The 24,544-nt window shown below is 30.1% G+C and overlaps 1 protein-coding gene across 1 annotated transcript in view; it reads right to left on the bottom strand.

Moving 5' to 3' along the window:
• The window catches only part of LOC107441330 (cyclic nucleotide-gated channel alpha-3), a 107,781-nt gene that overhangs the window by 30,854 nt on the left and 52,383 nt on the right, over positions 1-24,544 (bottom strand). Inside the window, exons 2-3 of the mRNA XM_016054546.5 lie at positions 14,792-15,079; positions 13,738-13,871 (exon numbers count right to left, since the gene is read on the bottom strand). Of these exons, the coding sequence (XP_015910032.3) occupies positions 13,738-13,871; positions 14,792-14,974 (317 nt within the window). The 5' untranslated portion in view covers positions 14,975-15,079. The remainder of the gene's footprint in view (positions 1-13,737; positions 13,872-14,791; positions 15,080-24,544) is intronic.

Genomic DNA, 24,544 nt, shown 5'->3' with positions numbered 1-24,544 from the left:
CAGGTTTTGATGTTCTTGTAGATCCAGGAGATTTGTTTGTCGAATCAAGGTGAACAGGAGAACGAAGCAAAATAATTTAGACGAAACTCCTATGTCTGATTGTCTGGCATGTGGCCAGAGGATTACCAGTAAATTAAATTATTAGAATTTTTCGAAATGTGAAATGGTCTCTCTAAATCTAGGTTATTGGCCGCGGAGCAATATTGAATAAATTTAGCTGAGGAAAACTCAAAGCTATCATTAGAAATGCAGGGTGATGAAAGATTGTTTAGTATCCTGATGTTGAAGTAGTTTTTCATGTTCCTAATATAAAAGCTTAGATGTACTTTCAATTTGACGTCACCAAATGAGGTGAACCAGGTTCAAATAGTAAACGACGGCTGGTAGATACGAATTCTGCTCCTGACTCACTCTGACTAAAATGCTGACGTAAATGTTGTTGCAGAATGATTCAGTGGTGAATGGGTGCATTAATTAAAGAAATCATATTTAATAACAACAAATTTAATAATAAAACAATAAAAAATGTATGATACGAAAAGGGGCTCTCCAATGAGCCAGCCAAATCAATCCATTGCCTGCCAAGTGTTTACAATTATATGTCAGTGAGTGGTCAGGCCCTCTTCTGGTCAGGCAGAAATTTGTAACACTCCCCACCTGAACTCTTTTGAGTTCACTTACCATATTTTTGCAAAACAAAATTTTCTTCAAAAACAATATTAATTGAAATATAAAATCAAAATTTATCTTTAGCAGAAATTTGCAATAATAATAATTAAATGAATGTTCAGTAATTAAGATAACGATATAAAACAAACAATTATAACATATGCATATAATCAAAATATATATATTTTACACATTGCAATAAACATTTTGTTTAAGGGTTAATTTCTAAATTACTTACAAGTTGAACTGAGCGTCTTATATCTCCTTTAGGGGTTTTTATCAAAAAAGAACGAATGTTCCCATCTTGTCCCTGATACACTTCCAAAATTCTTCCCAGCATCCACATATTTCTGGGATAACGCTCATCATTGATTAAAACAATATCATTTACCTTAAATGATGTTATCTTACCTGGTGGTGAAGAAATATAAGCAGATCTTAGATGAAGCAAATATTCCTTCCTCCGCCGATTCCAGAAATGATCCAAAAGTGTTTGTTGATATTTATACCTTTTAGTTAATGAATCTCTATTTACAATCAAATCATTAGGTTTATACTTAACAACAGATAAAGACATTAATCTTTTACCAATTAAAAAATGAGAAGGTGTAAGAGGAGAAGGTTCTGAGGGTTCGTTATATAGATACGTAATAGGCCTAGAATTTATCATGGCTTCAGTTTCCAAAAAGACAGTTTCTAATTCTTTAAGAGTTAGAGAAGATTTACCAATAATTTTATTTAAACAAGTTTTAACAGTACGTATCTGTCGTTCCCAGAAACCTCCTCACCATGGACTTCTTTCTACAATAAATTTCCAAACAATATTTTTAGAAGCAAACATATTCTTTACCTGAGGATCATTAATTTGATTCCACCATTTTTTTAGTTCACTATTTGCCTTTTTAAAGGCTTTTGCATTATCTGAATACAAAATCGAACACAATCCTCTACGAGAAACAAATCTTCTAAATCCCAATAAAAAAGAATCAGTATTCATATTAATAACTAGCTCTAAATGCACAGCTCTAGTAACTGCACAGGTAAAAATTAACAAATAACACTTATTATTAGAGTCAGTAACAAAAAAAGGTCCAGCAAAATCTACATCAGAAATATCAAAAGGAGGTTGTTCTTTAATTCTGTCAGGTGGTAACGGAGCTACCACTTGAGTACTAGGTTTTACCTTATAACGTCTGCATATTAAACAGTTTCTCAAAACCTTTTTGACAAATTGTTTACCTTTGATTATCTAATATAGTTCTCTTAAGTGAGTTAAAGTAGAATCTACACCTAAATGACATATTTTAACATGAGCATCTAATATAACTAATTCAACGAATTTATCATTAGAAAGAAGCAGTACAGGATGTTTTGTTTTCACATCATCGTTTGAGAACTGCAAACGTCCCTGTAAAAATAAAAGATTATCATCATTAAGTTTACAATTGAAATTGAAAATTCGTGAATGTTTACTCAAAGTATTTTGAGAGAGGAGTTGTTGGATTTCACTCTCGTAATGCAAGAGTTGAAGAGTTTTAATCCAGGTATGCAAAGCATTCTGAAGTTCACAAGCACTAATAGGTCCTTTCAACTTCGAAGAATCTGGCTTGGCATTATGGGCAAACCTTTTTACCCAAGCTGTCACTCTCAAAAGTCTAGTAAGATTGCTGTATTTGTTGACATCAATAAACTTTGTAAGAGAAATGTCAGAAGTCTTGTTTTGAGTCACAGTGTTCACCACAACAGCTCTTTGTTCTTTCCTGACCACATCACTATAATTGTCATCAGGCTTTTTGCAAAAATATACTGCAGGCCACAAGTTGACCGGATGGCACAACCAAACTGGACCGGACCACCACAGGGAACTCGACACGATTTTAATTGCAGATTCTCCTCTTGTGATGAAATCAGCAGGATTTTCCGCACCGCTGCAATGGATCCAACACTCTGGAAACGTAAGTGTCTGCACTTCTGCCACTCGATTAAACACAAATGGTTTCCAAAGCTTTGTAGATCCCTTTACCCAGTGGAGAACAATTTTAGAGTCACTCCAATAATATATTTGTTGAGTGAAATTAGGATAAACGTGTTGTAAATATTTCCCTAATCTAGCACCGACGAGAGCTGCCATCAGTTCCAATCTAGCCAAAGTAAAAGTTTTTAAAGGAGCAACCTTGCACTTAGAAATTAGGAATTTAACTTCAATATGTCCTTCAATTGTTGTATAACGAAGGTACGCCACGGCTCCGTAAGCCCTAGGACTTGCGTCAACAAATATGTGAAGAGAAACACCACTAATATCCGCCGTTGAACATAGTTTTCGTTCTATTATAACATAATTGTCCAAATCAGCAATTTCAGAACACCATTTTTTCCATTTCTTTACTAAATCGCTAGGTAATAGGTAAGTCTTCGTCCCACTTTAGACCTCGCTCCCAAATTTCCTGCATAATTACTTTAGCTCTAACTACAAATGGACTAATGAATCCACATGGATCAAAAATTTTAGAAATAATTCACAACACTTGTCTTTTGGTGTGTCCTGATTCCAAGGAATACCTTAAATCCTTTAAATCCAATTTAATTTTATCCTCAATAGGATCCCACTTTAATCCTAAGAAACCTGCTCCTTGCTCAAAATCAGTGTTTTCCTCATATCCGTTTTTACGCCAAAGTTCATTTAGTTCCATACAATTAGTTTTTAATGTCCTTAAATTAAATCCGGCGTCGCGTAATATTTCAATCGCCGATGAAGATAATTGATACGCATCCTGAACAGTTTTAGCACCGTAATACAAATCATCTACGTATAGAGAATTCAACATTTCATAACAATTCGGTTGATCTTTCTTAATTTTCCTAATATGAAATTTTAATACGCAAGCAAGAACAAATGATGACGTTGTTAATCCGAAAGGAAGGCGATTAAATTGAAGTATTCTTTTTGAATTATCTGCTTCATCCGAAAACCATAAAAACTTTAGATAATTTCTATCCTCTTCCGCAATTTCTATCATATGATAGGCCTTTTCCAAATCTTCGCAAAATGTGACTTGATTTTCTCGAAATTTAAGAATTATATCCAATAAATTTGGATAAAGATTATTCCCGATTCAAGAGAATCATTCAAAGATTTCTTATTGTCATTTGCCTTACTACTACAATCGTAAACAATACGAACGCGACTTGATTCTTTGTCATTCCTAATTACTGCACGATGAGGCATAAAATATCCTGAATTTAAATTTTCATTTACATTATTCCCAACAATATTACGTTTTATTTGTTCCGACACAATTTGTTTATATTGACCTAAAATCTCGGGATTTTTGTTTAATTTATTCTCTAACGAATCAAAACGCTTTTTCGCAACTTCATAATTAGAGTCCATTTCCAAAGGGGGGCCTAAATTATCCTTCCACATTAATTTACATACGTAACGTTCTCCACTAAATCGCAAAGAATCCTTGAAATTTTTTATCTATAGATTATCCTTTTCAGAAAGACATATTTTTTCATTCGGAAACTCTTCTGTTTCCCAAAATAGCTTAAGATCAAATAAAATAGAAGTAGAGTCCATAGTTAAGCATACATTCTCTCAACTTTCGGCTGAGTCATGACCCAATTTATTATACCCAGATAGTAACCATCCGAAATGGGAATTAATTAAACTTACATCTTCGTTTAATTTCATCCTTTCATTATAAACAATTTTTCAAAAAATACCACTCCCTATCAATAAATCGCAATTCGTGGTTTCAAATGAGTCAGCGAGTTCATATCCTTTAGTTTTTAACTCATTCATTAAGAGCACATCTGGCTTGTTCAAAGTTAGATTCGTAATAAAATTTGTTACAATGCATTCGATTTCGATCCACTTAGAGCTACTACTTTTATTTATGAGCTTTAAAGATATAACAGGATATTCTTTTTCACATGCTTTAGTTTGACCGAAAGAATAAATTGCTAATTTTTCATAGCGTACGGGTTTTAATTTTAATTCCTTAGTTAATTTCGAGCTTATAAAATTCCTATGTGACGCATTATCCAAAATGGCGTTTGCCAAAATCGAATTTTTATCCGAACAAGCTAATACAGAACATGTTTCTAGAAAAGCTTTATCTTTGCAAAATATATTATTGTGTGAAACAGAAATATTCTCTACATTGATTTTTGAGTTAGACTGATATTTATTTGAGTTAGTATCGTTTTCCGAATCTTTCGTTTTTGTTTCATTAGCTCTATTTACATAATTTTGTGGTTTAAGAGTTTTCCTACAAACTGATTCGTGGTAGTATTTAGAATTACATATTTTACATACAATTCCAGATCTACATAATTTACTGTAATGGTTCCTTTTGAAACAAACCCAACATCGTCCGTCAGACATAAGTTTACCAATTTTTGTTTCAACATCCAATTTTTTACAATCAACAGAATCATGCGAATTTACCAAACCACAAAAAATACTAATATTTTTTGACTGAGTATGTAAAGTTGAGGCTGTGATGACTGGTTTCAAAAAGTTAAATAGGAGAATTTCTTCGAGAAAATTTTTGATACGCACATGCTAAAGTATATTCACAATATAAAAAAAAGAGCAACATACACGATTATTTTTGTATTTTAATAAATATTTTCTTGGATGCAAAACCTGAGAAATTTTTTTTTGCACCTTTGGTATGTTAAATTTCGCAGAAACGAAGAAATTCGATTTTTTAACAAAAAAAGTATTTTGAACCAATATAGATTTTCTTAGAAAAATTGACCTAAAAAAATTAAAATTAATATATTTTAGTTCACGAGCCACAAAAAAGGCTTCGAGGGCCGCTAATTGGTAACCACTGTTCTAAACCATTAAGTTCCAAACCGTAAACTATTTAGAAAGCTTATAATCTAGTATATCAACTGCTTCATTTTTGAAATTAATCATGTGTAAGTTTATTGCAAGCGTAAATATAATGTATAAACCCATAAAAGAATGCCTTTCCAAAGCATTTTTGTTCAAAAAAGATAAGAGAATGATAATTCAATTCTCTCATTATATATATTGGAGATAAAAAAAGGCATTTGTGGCAACCAATACCTTAATAATATAGACATCTGTAATATTTCTATTTAAATGAATCGAATTGTGTAATAAATGAATAAATAAATAATTATAGAAGTGTTCAAATGTTTTATAAAGAAGAAAATTCTCTCAAAGCTTAAAAATTACGAATGAAAAAAAAAACAAACAGCGTTTGGTAGAAATTTATTTTCTTACAGTTTGGAGCGAAAATTATATGCAGAAAATGCTGTTTGATCCAAATGAAACATTTTAACGCTTTCAATTTTGTTCGTATATTTTCAAGTGAACAAGTTTTCTCTTTTATTATGGAGTTTCAAAGCTGGCGGCTTAATTTGCTGTTTTATGTCACGAAAATTTCACTTAAGTTCCTTAAAAGAAAAAGAAAAGATCCAACAAGACTAATTACATTTAAAATGTTGGAATCCTGTCATTTTTTATTATTTGTTTTTTTTGTGACGTATATTAGAGATTAAAAAAAAAAAGAATTAAAATAAAAGTCAAAGCTATATTTTAGCTCTGTCATTTGTATAGCGTGAAATAAAATGATAGAATAAAGAAAAACATTAAAACATTTTAAAGTCATATATATATGTTACGGTGAAACACCGAAATCTGGAGAATATCGACATTCGCCGGTGAATGTCAACATTCACGTAGTCGCTTGGTGTATGTCCGAAATATTTGCTAAATACCCTTATTTCTGACTCTCATCGGTGAATTTAAACAATCACATAGTCGCTTAGGTGAATGTCCGAAATATTTATTCTATCCAATTTTATATTAATTTATTCGTTAATATTATTATATTTATTTGATATATTTATATTTATTCTATATTTTAATACTTACTGACGATAGATTAGAAGAAACCTTAAAAAAACCTTAAAAAAACATCAGTGTAGGGTATACCGGGCAGTGGCACTTAACCTTTAAAAAAACATCAGTGTAGCGTATACCGGGCAAATGTATACCGAGCAGTGGCACTTAACCTTACAAAAACATCACTGTAGGGCAGTGTTTCCCAAAGTGTGGTACGCGTACCCCAAGGGGGACGGGAACAGTTTAGCGGGGGTACGCATTCCTATGCGAAATACCATGCAGCAAACGAAAATTTCAAAAATTTTTATTTAAAAACAAAGCTAGCCATGAAAATTTACGATTACGTATTTTTTATTAGCTATTTTTTGCAGAGTTAACAGTTAATAATTAGTGGTGTCAACAGCCAGTTGTGATTTTTAACTTTCGTAAAATTTTTTATAATGAAAAGTACATTCATTTTTTATTGGTGGTGCACAGCGTTACGAAAAATTTAGAAAGGGTGCACAAAAGTCATAAGTTTGGGAAACTGGGGTAGGGTATACCGGGCAAATGTAAACCGGGCAATGGCACTTAACCTTAAAGAAACATCAGTGTAGGGTATACCGGGCAGTGGCACTTAACCTTAAAAAAACATCAGTGTAGGGTTAAAATATCGAATAAATGTAGTTATATCCACGAATAAATTCATATCAAATCGAATGTAATAAATATTTCGGACATTCACCAAAGCATACCTGTGATTGTCGACATACACCGGTGAGGGTCCGAATGTACAAGAATGTAGTGAAATATTCGATTTTTCACCGACGTATTTGGTGTTAGTTGACATTCACCGGTGAAAGTCAACAAACACCGATTTCGGTCTTTCGCTGTGATATATATATATATATATATATATATATATATATATATATATATATATATATATATATATATATATATATATATATATATATATATATATATATATATATATATATATATATATATATATATATATATATATATATATATATATATATATATATATATAGGTGTGTGTATGCATATATATATATTTAATTAAAAATCCAGAAAACAAAGCAACGAAAAGGAAAATATGTAATCTTGTCCTCAGCTAACGCGATTATTTCCACAAAATAGCCCGATTTTAATCCAATCGAAAACTTATGGGAACTTATGGAACATTTATAAAAATAGCACACAATATCTATGTAAACAGGATCTTGTCCTCGTTATCAAAGACGCATGATTAAAAAATTTCTGTAGACGCATTAAAAAATTTTCTTTCAGAATTCAAGACTTTCAAGATCTTTCAGAATTCAAGACCTCTTGGTTTTTTTCAAGTGATTGAAAAAAAGGTAGTTTTCTTCATCATTAAAGAAAATTTTAAATAATTTGGGAAATGTCCTTATACCTTATTCCAAATTTCTTTTAGTGTTAATTTTCGTAAAATCCATATTTTGAAGTCAAATTTTGTTTCTTATGCGCTATGAGTGTTATTACAAAATTTTATTACATAAGTCAATCGCACAAGAAATTCATTTAGAAGAAATAGCATATTTTCATTCAATTTAATGTTGTCCGTGTACTTTTTTTCAAGCACTGTTGATCCCCAAAAAGATGCAGTCATACATATTGTCCCACTTGAACTCTGTAGAACGTATATTCTCACGCCCTTAATATTTTATAAGCTTAAAATACCGATACTCGATATTATATGTATAGCATCTCCATATTTTTATTCCACAGGAATGTTAGGAATGGGCACAGAGCATTATAGCCATGAAAAAGCCACATAGTTCTGATTTCCGGTATGTCCCGCATTTTACATAGGGTTTCTAAAAGGTAATTGGTTGCAAGATTTTTTTTTACGTCCACCAAAACGGAAAATTTTGACTTATCACGTCATATGGACTCCAGGAAACCTTTGAGATTTGCTTATTGAGTATATATTTACAAGAATTATCACCTATTAATATCATGAATTAATAATTTAATTGGGATATTGAATTTTATGGCTATTTGTGAAAAAACGATTTCCTACGTCTTAAAATTTTTAATTCATTTTAAACTATAAATTAACATAGACTCGTTATATAAAAAATTAAAAATTTGATCAATCATGAATTTGTGAGTAAGTTTTTTTTAAAAAAAAAACTATGAAAATAGAAAAAGTATAATAAAATATAAATTTATTTAATTTTTCAATCGCTAGCAGAAACTACGCATTAAAGTTGTAAGATAGCATTGTCGAATTTCGATATACAATGAAGTAAAATAAATCTTATAAAAATACGTAATAAAAAATAAATTCTTACTCTTCTTCATTATTTCCTGTCACGAATACTTTAGAATCTTCTGCTCCGTACGTAAATTCGAATAGCTTTCTTAGAATACGAAGATAATTTCTTCTTTGAGTTTTGCAAAATGGAATCATTGATGATTAGTTCATTGGTGAAAAATACGCAGTTAACTCAACGATTGACTTCAATTTAAAACACATGATGAATGGGTAAAAATCTTTTTTCAAAGGTTTAATAAAATTTAATTTAATTCATCTGATCGTAATAATAAAAGACTAAAAAATGACGTAATTTTTCAAAAAACAAACATTGAACTAACACATGTTTTGTTGTATGTTTTTAATTTTTTTTGCCTTGTTAATACTACTTTTTGACTTTTCCTAGTTTTATGAGCAATCCGTAAAATGTTTAAAAGAAATAAAATATTTCCCAAATAGCCTGTTAAGAGCTGAGAATTCAATATCTTGTACAAGTCGCCTCCCCCTTCCCCCCAGAAACACTGATTGATTTGAAGTTGCGTGAACTTAAAGACGCTGGAAATCGAACCTCCGTCTGTACAAGGATAGCTCAGTATCTTAACCACTGAGAAATCTCTGCTCTTTAGAGAATAAACAGTAATTATTATCTTAAAATTTTTCCTCTTTTTACACAAACTAAATACTTAGCTGATTTTTTTCCAATGGTAAGCTTTAGAACATCCTTTCTATGAGGTACAATTTATAAACATTTGAAAAACTGTTCCATCTAAGTACATTTAAAATTCCGAAAAAAAGAAGACACTTCACGAAATGTGCGCTCTAGTGACGCAGCTGTTATGAAATGCTTTTACAATCTCCGGTATATTTGTGGGAAAAATAGGCATTTAAAATCAATACGGTGTATGTGCGTGTAGATTTAATACTCTATCAAACAAACTTCCAGTTAACTCTTTCTTAAGAAATTGATTATGATAATGAGATAATATTGGAGATTTCCAGGAATAAGATGCAATATTGAAATGAAGCAGGCTAATTGTTTTCGTGCCTCTTACTCCATAAATTTAGGTATTTTCTTTAAAGTAAGACTTTTCCAGAACAATTTATAATTTTTTTAACATGGTAGTCAATTTTTCATAGAAGTTACTGATTATTAGTTGTTTATTACTGCTTATTTATTGTCAATATTTACCGTATGTGATGATCACATTTATTTTCAATATGAATTTGAATTTGAAATACTTTTTCTGAAGAACACATTTTACTGCCCACTGTGGGCTTGACGAAAAGTATTTATTTACATTAAGTTTTCATTTGTTTGATGCTTCTTATGCCCCCTGAATTTCTCAATTGAATTGAGCATGTGTGAGTCAAATAAGCATGTTTTGAAGAAATCCTTATATATAAGAAGAGAGTGGAGTGATAACACATAGCCAATCACAGAAAACTTCTGGTTAGTAACGCACAAAACAGCCAATTAAAATTGAGAACGCATGTGTGTGTAAAGGTAATGCTTTTTAATAATGCTGTCTGCAGAAATGTTACAGCTAAACTTACCAGCTAAATCTTGTTGCGATTTTTATTTTGTATTGAATGTGTGAAATATATTGAACAGAGTTTACTCTAAAATACTTATATCTTTTATAAAAAATGGATCGCCGTGGAGATATCAACAGCGACATAGGGCTGAACATAATTTAGCAGTACAAAATTACCGGGTAAATAATCGCAGTACTATCAATACTTGATAGTGAAATGTGCGGCGGCGAAGAAACGTTGAAGAGTCAAGACGTTTAAATGAAAACGAATAATATGGAAAAGAAATTGATAAAAAATGTTGTATATAAGGAGGTTTTGTAAATAATTTTTAATTTTATCATTGTTTTTCTTACTTTTGATTGTTTTTTACTTATTTTCAAAAAATCGTGCAGCCAGAAATATTAATTAACAGTTCATATTTGCTTGAGATATTTCTTAAATAATGCATAAAAGTGCAAATCATTGGTACATAAAAAGATGTGAAAAGAAAAATCAATGAAAAATGTGCATAGCTAGGTTATGTGAATATTCAGAGATCTATTGTAAATAATTTTTAATTTCATTGTTTTCACCTTATTTTTTTTATAATAATTCAGACATAAATGTTTATTGATCATTGATGACATAAGTATTTCATTTTACATTTGTTTTTTTATAAGTATTCAATATGACAAAAAAATTAAATTGCTTAATTTAATTTGTCGAATTTCAGTTACATAGGTTTTTATTATATATTTTGCTTTTTGTCTGATTGAAACTAAAATATTTTGTCGGTTGACAGTATTGTAGTTAATTGGGCAATAACTTGCAATGGGTTTTGCTCTTGAAATATTACTCAGCATCAACTTATTAATATTACATTGTTTAATTTGTTTGCCATATTTTAAAGTTTTTTTTCTTTAGGTTTTAATTGTTTTCAGTTTAAAAATCTAAATTACTGGGGGTGGAGAGATGAAGCACCATATAGAGGGAGTATCCGGCATCCTATAAGATCAACAATGATTTGAGTTAGTGGGGGCAAAAATGTACCTGAGGGTGCCCCTTGGCGAAATTGGCGACTCATGTTTGGCGTCATTCCTGTTTGCGCGGAACACCGTGGTAACAGGAATGGCTGCCAAAATATAATGATATTTCAGTAAAACATTGGAAAATTTCAACAAAACATCGGTCAAAACTTTATAAAATTGCAATGAACCCGATTTGAGCAAAATTATTAAACCCAGGAAAATGCATTTTGAATCGAAGCAAAAATTAATGGAGTAAGCACAGAAAGAAAAGGAAAAAAACAACTAACTTCTTCTTTAAGCTTGAATATCCTCAGATTTAGGTGCACCGAAATTCTCTAATAGCAGTTAGATACTATCTAAATTTATCATGAATAGAATCTGTGTACCTCCATCTCCACATAAATTCGGTGAAATACGAATCGAAAATGGCGTCTGTGGTACCGGACTGGCAATGACATTTTTTTCTAAAGTCCCTTTTTATGCTCACATACCTTCGATCTTATTGACCAGAAGAAAAAGTAACATTACCAGCCGGTATCCAACTTAGAACTAACGGACCTCTGAAATCACATATACCGTTGAACATTTAAAAATAACGCTAAAATCTAAACCAATCAGAATCACGATGTGGTTTCAACATCGCCCAACTTGGTGATCAACTGCGATTACAACTTGGTGAGAATCAAGGGGAACCCTCAAATATAGTCAACCCGATTTAGGCTCTGCCACGTGTGCTTCGAATGCGGAGATTAATCTCCGGCTAATGCCCTATAGTAATATGTTAAATAATATTCCTTCCCCGCTTTATATAAGATTATATCATTGTTTGTATTAAAATTGCTTTATACAAGTTTATAATGCTGATAACAAGGACCTCTGACATATTACAATCAGGGGGCGGAGCCCTCTAGTATTTAATAATATAACAACTTTCTTAGCTTTCAAAAAATTCAAACATGGTAATTATCGACATGTTTCATCCTCTCAAAGATATTCTCGACAGATCTGAATAGATCTGATATTCCGTCAGATTTGAGGAAACTCGAAGATCTGAAACATAAAACGTTAAGTTGCCAACAAAAAATGGAAAATAAATGTGTAAAATACTAGAAAAACCGCGATAGCGGAAAAGGGAAAAAGGACAGGAAAAATAAATAAAATAGTAAAAACAACATTAGAAAAACATTAGTAGCCTAGAGAGGCCATGAAAGGAAAAATGCATTTCCATGTGCTATGGAGATGTGTACTGCTTAAATACTTGTAAAATAACTGATGCTTATTTTCTGGCAATGTTTGACTGTTAAAAAAATGTGATAGTATATTTTAACAATATTATTCCGTTACAAACCATTCTTGAGAATAGTATTGTAGAATATGATGGAATTAAATATTTTTAAACATGAAGTAACTGTTACACAGTAATAATTTTCTGTGTGTGCTGTTTTCTGATTGGTGGCCAAAAGGAAGACGTTAACGCTATATGACATCGCGATATGAACTAGGATGTCACTTTCCGATCATATTCCAGCAGTGCAAAAGTGAGCACAAACTTTATTACTTAATTTTTAGGGTAAATGTTTCTATTTTTATTTAACAATATTTATATTCAAATTTCTAATTTAAAGAAAAAGACAAACGGACAAGAAAGAATTTTTGTTTTTCATTCCAAGGATTTCCAGAAGTTGAGAGCTTTGATTTGACATCTTGTCGTGATACACTGTTTGCCATTCGATTATGTTTACAGTTAGCCGACTAACTGTAGTTTTGTTAACACGATATTTTTTTAAAGTTTTTTCTGAGTACATTTGAGCTTTATTTCTTCTTTTAGATAAAGTAAACAATAGGTGTTTTTTTCTTTTTATAAATTAAACTGATTTAAATGAACTAACCATGATTTCAAGAAGGGAACTATTTAAAATATTATTTTATTATATGCTATGTGTAATTTTCAATACCAGTTTTATTCATATTTCTATAAAGTAAACAATCAATTATAAAAAGTTAACTGGTTTTTAACAATTAGGAATTAATTTAAATAAATTGTGGTGTTTTAAAATTTTTTTCGGAAGAATTTTATTTGTTTTCTTTAATAATATGAACACTTTTATCTTTACACTTATTATTAATTTTCTATAAGTTCAGAAGTTAAATAAATTGGCATATAATTTGAAAAATTTCGAATCAAATTTTTCAAAGAATTAGAAATAAATAAACTTCCAAAAATGATTCTGAATTATTTCTCTTTGAGCAACATGCTTGCAAGTGATGCCTTTTTAAGGTCGGTTTGCAATGGGCTGAAGCCCTGATCATTCATTCAGATATGAATGAGTTGCTTCTAAACAAAATATTACCTTTGACAAAATGTCAACTCAAGATCTTCATCTGCACTTTGTGCTGGCTGCCAAGTGAATTTTTCTAGAAACGAATCTGGTCTTTGTTGACTTTCAGATCTTTTCCCAAAGCTTCCTGTGGCCACCAAGGCATTCTGAAAAGATGAATTTCTTATTTTTTTTAACAATATAAACTAGAATCCAATTTATTTTAAATCCTATACAAAAGCAAAGGTTTTACAACATCAAAATGTTGAGAATATTGTTTTTTACAGAATATAATAAGTTGCAATAGAGTTTAAAATAAAACAATAATAAACTTCAAATAGATATAAGAAAAAAATTGAGCCAGCTGCTTTTTTTATCTGCCTTTCAATGAATCTCACAAAAAAGCCTTTGAAAATGCTTATTTCGGGTTTCTTTGAGTTCCTGTTGTTGAGATTTTGAGTTTTTAATTAAATAATTGAAATGATATAGGTGGATGTACTAATTCCTCAGAGTTAAGCTCTAAAAATATCAGCGTGGCTTGTAGCAATTATAAAGTATGCAGATCAAAATTTAATCTCAAAATAATTTTATCATGAAAATATAACATTTGAACATTTAACTCATTATAAAAAGTATCATGTTATATAACGCTACTGATTTAATGAAGCTAGACACAAAGTTTCTTGTCTCAGATAATATATAAAATATAAATTTGAAACTATAAATAATCACAACGAAGCTAGTTTTAAGTAGTCCATTTTCTAGACAATGCAAGAGTTTTGTATTCGTAAATTGATGTATTTCATCCATGTATTTCATTTAAATTGTGCTGATGACGCATTGTCGCTATGGCAAGTACGGCCTGCGACGAATTGCGTCTACGACGATTGCCGTTGAGATGAGGTGTGTACAAGGCGAACTGTCTATGCGACATGTTGTGACCACGCTGAATTGTCGTTGCAACGAGTTGATTTCACAATGAATTGTTTTACGACAAATTGTGTGCGACGAATTGTCACCGCAATGAATTGTGTGTTGACGGAGAACTTTTGTTAAAGAAAGAAATTAACAAAAAAATCTCACGTACCCGTACTCTGTTAACAATGCTAATGAGTCGACATCTGAAGTGTCGTGCACCATTGTTTGATTGTTGCTCAATGCGGACAATTTCGGAGCAGAGACTCTGACTCCGAGTGGAAGAAGGCGAGAGGGGTGATGAAGGCACACCATTTTCAAGGGTTTGCATCTGGTGGCTGGCACCATCTGCCATTGTCAGTTCTTGTTTTTACCAAGACCATAGCTTCGTTTCTTATGATGTGAGAAATCTAATCTTCTCACCAGGTTCACCATTAGCTATTCTTTCATATAAATGAATCTGAATGGAAAAAACAACAAGTATGTAATACTAATAAATTAAAGTAAGACAAGCTACAGTTTTCAAAGCTATCAAAATGACATTTTTGGTGTGAAATGCCATACACTAATAAAAAAAATAATACTAAGACACTTTTGTAAAAAAACAGTTGACCATTGGGAAAAGTGCGGCTGTATAGCTAATGGTTCCAATCTTTGAATTATTTCTAATAAGTAATTTTTTTCAATTTCCTTGTCTCGATATTAAAAAATCTCTTACTTAATGTGTACAATGCGCAAAAAGAAAGAAAATAAAAAACCGTACAATTTTGAATAACTTATGATTTAATCATCAAATCTTCACGTTCCAGGATTCAATCTTATTGGTTTGAAAGGGTAGCCTCAAATATGCTAATTAATTAGTGCTGACGATATTTTAAATTACGAAATCAGACACAAAAACGTACTTTCTGTTAAGAAAAATGAGTTTTGTATTAAAGACTAAATTAAGGGAGAATTGAAATTTTATTCATTGACGTACGAGAACTTTATAAAGTTGTCATATTGTTATTAGTGTCATTGATGTTAATTAAATTTAATAATAGGTGACAAATTGAAATTTTGTTTTAAAAAGCTAAATTAATGAAGAACAGAACTGGTGCTTATGGACCTACGAGAGCCTTAAAAAATTACCATATTGTTATTAGTGCAAATGATGCTCAACTGCATTTACCAGTAGGTACAAATTGAAATAAAAATATATAAGCTTCGCATTAAAAAGCTTATTAATGCATGTTATTTTCTTACAATGCTACTTATTAATGCATGAGAATCGAATAAAATTGCCACAATATTTTTGGCGCCGATAACGTTTAACTTGCTTTGGTAATAGCAAAAAATTGAAATGAAAAAATAACTTTTTAAAAAAAAGATAAATTGATGGTTGTTATTCTCGCCAATAACACTTAATTAATTTTGGCAATAGGATAATAAAAAAAAACAGTTTTTATAATAAAAGTAAATTAACGGAGAAAATTACTTGTTCTATACTAGTTACATATTTTTATTGGCGCCAATAATGCTTAATTAATTTTGTTAATAGGTGCAATTGGTATTATGCTAATTGGTGGTTTTTAATAGGTACTAAATATACTAATACTGACACCCATATAACCAACTATAGGTACGATGAACTCGTGAAAAAACATAATATAATTATTCAAGTGGTAGGGGAGACATATTCAAAAACGAAATCTTCCGATCTCCAAAATTTGTTCTGAATTGAACCCACCATAAAACACTCAAGAAGTTGGGGCTAATTTAACTTTTTTTCCAAAAAAAAAAAAAAAAAAAAGCTTTTACTGATTCTGATGTTCTGCCTTGGAATTTAATTTAACTTGATATGCATAAACTTTTTTGTTCATATGTTTTGTTTTGTTTATATGTTGTAGGGAAAATCGATAAAGGTCATACCAATCAAGTCATACCATATCAAGTCATCATAAAAGTCATACCATAGAAGTCACAACGTATATATGTGCGTAATTAAGTGTAATGCATAAATACATGTGTACTTTTAAATATATGTAGTTACAATGTATATATGCGCATACATTGTGTATGCATTTTGAAACTCTATATTAGTAAAGTTATTTAAGTTAGCTTTAAAATTTCGAAAACATAAAACTCTATCTCTCATTGTTTTGGAAAGCAAACGATAATCTTATTTTAAATACCTCAATATTATTTCCACATTAAAAATTAACCGTTTTTTTTTTGCAATCCAAAAAATTTCTGTGAACTATGCATTATGTTATAAAAATAAATTTGCAGTGTCAAACATTTTATGAAAGCATCTGAAATTTATTTTTTATTCAAGCAATTTTACAATGATACGGAACTATTTAAGCTGCCAAATAAATTTAAATATCGTTTGGTTTTGTCATTTAACTTGCTTGAGTCGTTTTTACGCTTAACTTACATACACTTCATTTATTGCATTGAACATATATTTAGACAATATACTGTATACATGTTCATACATTCATTGGACATACATATATTATATATATGTACAATATATCTACGTATATTTATTGTATGTATACGTACATACAATATATGTACATAGATATATATGCAATGTATATAGGTATGTACAATGTATGTACATGCATTCACACATTATACATGCATATGTAGTACATATGGATATGCATACATGAGATATACGTGTGTTGTATATGTGTGGATACATTCATTGGACATAAATATATTGTACATATTGCATATATTGGGACAACATGTATGTACACGTGTAAAATTTGTACCAAAGATTTAAGTCCAATATATAGTACGTTCATATGCACAATATATGTACGCGCATATGTATGTACATTTGCACAATATATGCATGTCAAATGTATGTATGTAAATATGTACAATATATGCATGTCGAATGTATGTATTTTTATGTGTACAATATATGCATGTCGAATGAATTTGTGTGTACATATTAAATATATGTATGCCTAATGAGCGTACGTAAATGCATTATGCATATTTGGATACTAACATTGACGATACATATACCGTGTATATAGACATACATATTTTTCATAAATAAATCGAACATGCATGCATGGGACACACATCGAACATAACAGTCACATATCGTGTATATACGCATGCATACAATCTACATTTTAACTTATATTGCACATATATATTATACATATATATTATTCATATATGCACAAGCATCCATGGGACATTAATAAGTTGTGCATGCAAACATTGGACATTCATACATTGTACAAAAAATGTATGTATGTTTGTGCAAACAACAGCAAGTAATAGCATATACATGAGTACATAAACAGGGATATACATTTTACATACACAAGTATTTCCATAAAATGCATGCATTCATTGTTTATAAATGTACATATCTACATTGTTTGCTCATACATGCATAATTATTAGATATGTACACACGTACATGTATTTTATACATACATCATAAGTGTGTGTATATGTGTGTAGCCAAAATGTCTGTACATATGCATTAGTAAACAAATGCATTAGATTAATGCATATGTACATACATTTCAGTCATATTCATTCGTACATACGCTGTATGTAAATACGTACGAATGTATCAACTTTAAACTATCTACTGTTAAATATAAATATATTGGCAGACAATAGTCTTGTAATCGAATATTTTGATTTCTTGTAATCATGATGTATATATATTTGATGTATATATGTACATATGCATATATATTCAGTAATTGAATTATTTAGTGCATTATATGGAAAATGCACATTTTTAGCCTTTATCATTACCGATTTTTCGAAATAAACTATGATCATTCGTCTGCTTATATTGAAATCTATACTTTATTATCGGCATAATTTTTAAATATTGTTAGCTTGTCTGCTCATGTAAACACAACTAACTGATCTAAATTTGCATAATTTACAAGAGAGTTTTTGAGAAAATAAAACATGGCAGCATTATATGAATAATAAACTTTTGTTAAAATTTACTAGCATTTTTTATTTTCTTATTTCCATTCATAATGTTTATTGACGTTCTAGTAAGTTATTTAGCATGCACCGGCAATAAATATGTGTATGTAGCTACAATTAAAATAATGGAAAATAAAGAAAGAAATTCTAGAGTTTGAATTCTATACTATAATTCTTAAAATGCTTTTAAGTTGTAGCAAAATGTTGTTAAAAATGGAAGTTAAAAATTGGGTGTGCAACGGATATTCGGTAATCGTCTCAAAAGCTGAATATTTTGAATTAATCATAAAAAAACACCAAATAGTTCAACCAAAGATTTCTAACATTATACGAATTACACTCTATAATCTTTTCAACTGATATATTTTAAACAACAGAGGTATACGTGAGTGTCACTTAATGCCAAGTCACACTTCGGTATTTTTTTAATAACTTTTGGTATCATGCGTAGTATCACACAGGCAATGAAAGCATTTCAGTCACTGAAAAAGAGTTTTGCTGGGTATTTTCTTAAGAGTTTTAATTTGGTCAGTTGCATTTGTCAACTTTAACTGTAAATAATTACTAGAATTTCCATTTTCTTTGCACAAATAATAAACAAATTTTCTTTTAAGAAGATTCTTGTTGCTCAAGACTTTCGTTCCTTTTCTGTGTCAGGTAGTCAGACTAACATCAGAGTTTAACATACATATACCAAATTCAAGTACAGATTGCAACGTTTTGCATGCTAAATACTCAATTTAGAGTAAGGATAGTATGAATAATGGTAAACTGAAGCATCTTTGACATTTTGAATTTGATGTTTACATTTAAATCAATGCTTAGTCGTAATATAGGCTTAAAGAAATATATTTAAAATATTATCTTAAGAAGTAGTCAATAGAGTCAATTTATGCTCTCTTCATAATGATTAAATTATTTTTTTTGGGATTTATTTAAAAAAAAACTAATCGAGTAAAGATATTAATTGCTTTATTCATTCGATACACAAGTGTCACTCGCCATTTGAGCCAAAATTTCTTATGCACTCGGAGTTTAAAATTGAAAGAAATTGCGCGTGAATTACTTTTTTTTGTATTTTTCTGTCTATATTTTTTTAAGACATCGATTGTTCTAAATATTTAAACAGCAATCTTTATACCAAATATAATGAAATTTTTTTCCAGTCGTCAAGCGAAGAGCAATTTTTGTTTATATTACGTTTACGTAGTTTCCTTAAGAAACATGCTTCCAAATTTTGCACAACATGCGAATTATTCTTATAAAATATTTTTTTATCACAAAAGTTTCGTTTATGCTTGCTACGTTTCATTAAAAATATACTTATAATAGTGGGCTGCGCCCCCTGCTCGCTAAGGCTCGCCAACCCCCGAAAATTGCTACGCAATCTTATATGGTTTGCTTCGCAAACTAAGCTCGCTTCGCTCGCTACTAACTTAGGTACATTGCAAATGCACAAAATTCTAAGAATTCAAAACAATCATTCAAATCCATATAACAACTTTTTTTTAAAAAAAGAATTACATCTTTTTAGTAAATACTAAGTCATTAAAATAAATTTGAATTCAAATAAATGACATGTAACTCGTTAAACCTATTAGAAATGTGCTATAGTATAAAATCTTAAGATAAAATTTCTAAAACTGATATCTCTTTAAAAAGGTTAAAATTTTGGCTATAATTAAGTCCATTAAAAATTGAAATAAGTGAATTGCAATGGAAAAACCTGCATAAACAAATATATTCTAGTAAAACAAATAAATTCGTGATATAAATCAAAAATCGTCAAATAAATTCGTAATATATAAATTCGTGAAAAAAAAAGTGCTTTCGACAAAATACTAAAATAGAGATCTATCGACATAGACTACTCACTTCTGCCTAGCTCATGCTCTCTCTGGTTATTTCAGTTACCGTTTTTAAAAGCGCAATATGTTGAGCCATCTCAGCTAGATTTGGCATGTGACATTTTTAGCGGCAATCATTGGTCGATTTTCTAAAGTTGCCATTCGGGGAGCTGTAATGAGGCTTTTTTTGTCGCCGTGTAAGAGAAATTATATATATAGATTAATGTTATTATTGTATTTCAAAGAACGAAAAAAATTAAGCAATTGATTGCGGATGCATTTTCATAATCATTTTCGAGCTTTCAGCTAGCAAGAATTTGAATTTTGAATAAAATCTGAAAAAATTTTTATTCAAACACTTTAAATTTTATTCAATGAATTATGTGTTCGATAAATTTCTTTTAGTTGTTATGGTACAAAAATTAGCTAGCGATCCATTGCAATAGATAATTTTACTGCGGTTATCAAACCAACAAACACGTATTACATCCTAATTACCACACTCAAATCCTTTAAATCTATGATACTTCGACTCAAATGGGGAGTGATACTTTATATATATATATGTATATATATATATAACATAAAAAGCTTCAATTAATCTTTTTATGTTAGTTTCTTCGTTATAAAACAACTCCTAATTTATTGCTACTTAATTCTTCAAATCGAAGCACTTTATGATACTTTTAAAAAACCACATCCTGTTTCTAAATCTATTTTTAGCCAACTATACATAAATTTAAATAAAGATATTTTTCCTTTTAAGCCTTGTGAGAATCGCGTGATCTATTTAATTAACCAATAGTAATTTCTGAGATTTCCCTCTTTTCCCTAAATAAAGGCATTTTCGGATTTTTTGCAAGATTTTCCCTACCAGAAAGACTGTTTGCTGATGGAGTAAACATCACTTCTTCGCTCCCACTCAACTAAGAATGATCAAATAAAAGTTACTCTGATTTAATTATAATCCTGTGTCTGTTTTCCTGCTCGGTCCGACTGCATCATTTCACAAGCCGAGCAGGATTATAAGAACTTATGAAACGGCCGCAGGATAATATTAAATGCTTCTTCAAAACATAAAAAAATAACTAAAAGAACACACTTCTACTATGTTAGAAGATTTGAGCCTATTAACGAACGGATCGAAGACTTCACAGAGAATGCTTAGCAGTTCATTGCCAATGCTGCGAAATTAATTGGATTTGGATGAACCTTGACCATAGCTGGCGACACTTTCCCCTTCTACCCAGAAATCGAAAGCATAGTCTGCAAATTTATCAATTTCGGCGTTAGTCAGTGACTCATCTTAACGAAGAAGATGCTTTATTCCCCTTTTCAACTAACTGCCGTGTTTATTCTTGGAATGGTGCGACTATGGCGAAAACATTAAGAAAGAAAAAAAAAAAAGATGTTTCGTTTGCTTCACCTTTTCGAGATTTCCATGCCTCTAAAGACCTGTTCCATATTTTTGATTTCCTGCCTATTTCAAAGTGACAGCGATTCTACATTTCCAGAAGTTCATCTTGGTGGCTACGATTCTGTTCGCGTGTGCAGTTTAGTGATAGTGCAGTGATTCGCGCAGTGATTCCCAGTGTTTAGTGATAATCCTCGATGGAAATTTCTTCAATGGTTTTTATGTAATGAAAATTTACTTCGATCCGTGCTTTTGTTTTGATAATAATTTCGAAATATTTTTTGATTATCAAAATATTTGGTGTTTGAACAGCGAAAATAATAATAGATTTTGGTTATATTCTGAATATTTTTTTCTTCTCATTCTTGATATTTCATTATGATGATTATTAATTTTTGTGATTATGAATTTTTCATGATTATTAATTTTTATTCATTGTTCTTATTTTGATTGTTTATTTTTGCATTTTCAAAAACTTATTGTTATTGAAATTTACTAATTCTTTGAGGAATTTTATTTTATTAAATTGATTTATTATGATTAGCATAAAAATGAAATAGGATCAATTGAATATTTTTGTAAAATTTAAATTCTGTGTTAGTGTTTATCGTAAGGTAACGATAAATAAGCAACTATGACATTTAATTTACTTCTAAATGCTATATTTAATTTTTAAAATTTATTTTGGTTATTTGAATGCCCTTACGGAGCGGCAAAAATTACAAATTCAAAATGGATGAAAATAGTAAAAGCAATATGGATAATTCTGAAGAAGAATTGAGTGATAATTTACAAAAATTAAGTATGGATCAAAGTGTGCAGGATAAACCAGACATACTAGTCTTTGAGCCTGACATTGGTGTTCAATTCACATCCTGGCTCAAACATTTCGAAAAACAAACTCTAGATGCTAAATGTAATGACGAATGGAAAGTTAGAAATTTTCAAAAATTCATTAAAGGTTCAGCTTTAAAATTGTATATTAATAACTGTCTTAATTGTAATTCATATCAAGAAATAGTTGAAATTTTTAGAGAGCATTATTTTTCACCTCCCTTTGGCTTTAATGATTTTCAAAATTTAAAATTTTCTGAACAAGCTAAAGACCTAAATTCGTATTTTACCGAAAAGGTAGAGTTAGGTCGAAAAATAAATTTAAGTAATGAACATATAATTGAGGGTCTATCTATAGGTTTGCCTCCCCAAATTAAAGCACTTTTGGTTTTAAAAGAACCTAAAACCCCAATTGAATGGCTCACTATTGTTTCGAAAATAATTCATGATGTACCTACGGTCTTGCCCCAAACTGAAACTAAAAAATTACCAGAATCTAAATTTAATGTATATAGACCACAATATCAAGGCTGGGTACCAAGGCGGCCATTCTTTAACAACTCAAGTAATCCAAATTATAATCCTCGACAAAATCAAAATTTTCCCCGGCCTAATCAAAGTTATAACCAACAATCCCAATTTAGACCTAGAATTCAAAATGAAAAGTTTCAAAGAAATAAACAACAAACTAGTCATTTCGCCCAGGCTTCCCAGGAGTTGCCTCCTAAGAGTCCTAAGCCATGTAAATACTGTGATAAGCTTTGTATAACCAATGCTTATCATTGGGGCCAAAATTGTGTAAACAAACCTAATTCTTTTATGACTGAGAATCAAACTCAGCATAAACACGAAAGTGACCAACCACGAAATTGACAATTAATAGTATCCGGATACATACAAAATACTTATGACAACTATAAAAGTGACAAATACCCGATTTTGACAAATAAAACTATCCTGTTAAACATTGATACAGGTAGTACCTTAAATATCATCCCAACTAAACTATTTGAAAAACTTAATGTCCAAAAAGAAAGAAAGAACTTTGTTAGTGTAAAACAAACAAAAGGTATTTTGCAACTTGTCCAAACCTGTACTTTAAATTTAAAAATTGGAAATATAGCTAGGTCAGTGGAATTTTACATTTTAAATACTGATCTACCTTATGCCATATTGGGTTTAAAGGAATGTAATGGGTTTAAATTTGTGATTGATTGTGATAAACAAGTTGTAATGCAAAATCAGAGAAAACTGATCACTTTTTCGGATTATAAAAGCAACTTGTCTTTACACATTTCTCCTGAAATCCAGGTTAATGATTGCAATAAAAATACCAATAAAGAAAATAAAGCTAAGAATAAAAATAAGGAAAGTAGAAATAAAAGAAAAAATGTTAAATCAAATAATAATAAACAAAAGGAAGAATTTGTTATGGAAAATAAGATTTTGGACGTGAAAATAAACAAAAATAAAAAGGTAAACAAAGAGAATTCTAAGAAAAATAAAGCAAAAAGTAGACTTAAAAATAAAGATTTAAATAGCAAAACTGAAAATAATCTTGAGTTTTCAAATGTTCTTGAGACTAAATGTGATAATGGTGCGCAACATTGTCAAAACCATGTTGATGGAATTATGCAAATTCAAGATGATGAAAAAAATTCCCAACTTCAGGAAATTTTAGAAGATTTTTCAGATATTTTTGCTAAAGATAAGTATGATGTAGGGACAATAAGAATTGAACCTCAAAGGGTAAGATTAACATCAGACTTACCAGTATCCTTACGAGCATACAAAACTTCCCCAAAACAACAAGAGGAAATAGATAAACAAATTGAAGAATTGTTAAAGCATAATA

The sequence above is a fragment of the Parasteatoda tepidariorum genome, chromosome 1 (assembly GCF_982258835.1).
Source record: "Parasteatoda tepidariorum strain Cologne lab strain chromosome 1, Ptep-v5.0, whole genome shotgun sequence".
NCBI classification, from domain to species: Eukaryota; Metazoa; Arthropoda; class Arachnida; order Araneae; family Theridiidae; genus Parasteatoda; species Parasteatoda tepidariorum.
Note: the sequence above shows the minus strand (reverse complement) of the source record. Positions and strands in the feature narration are given on the sequence as shown.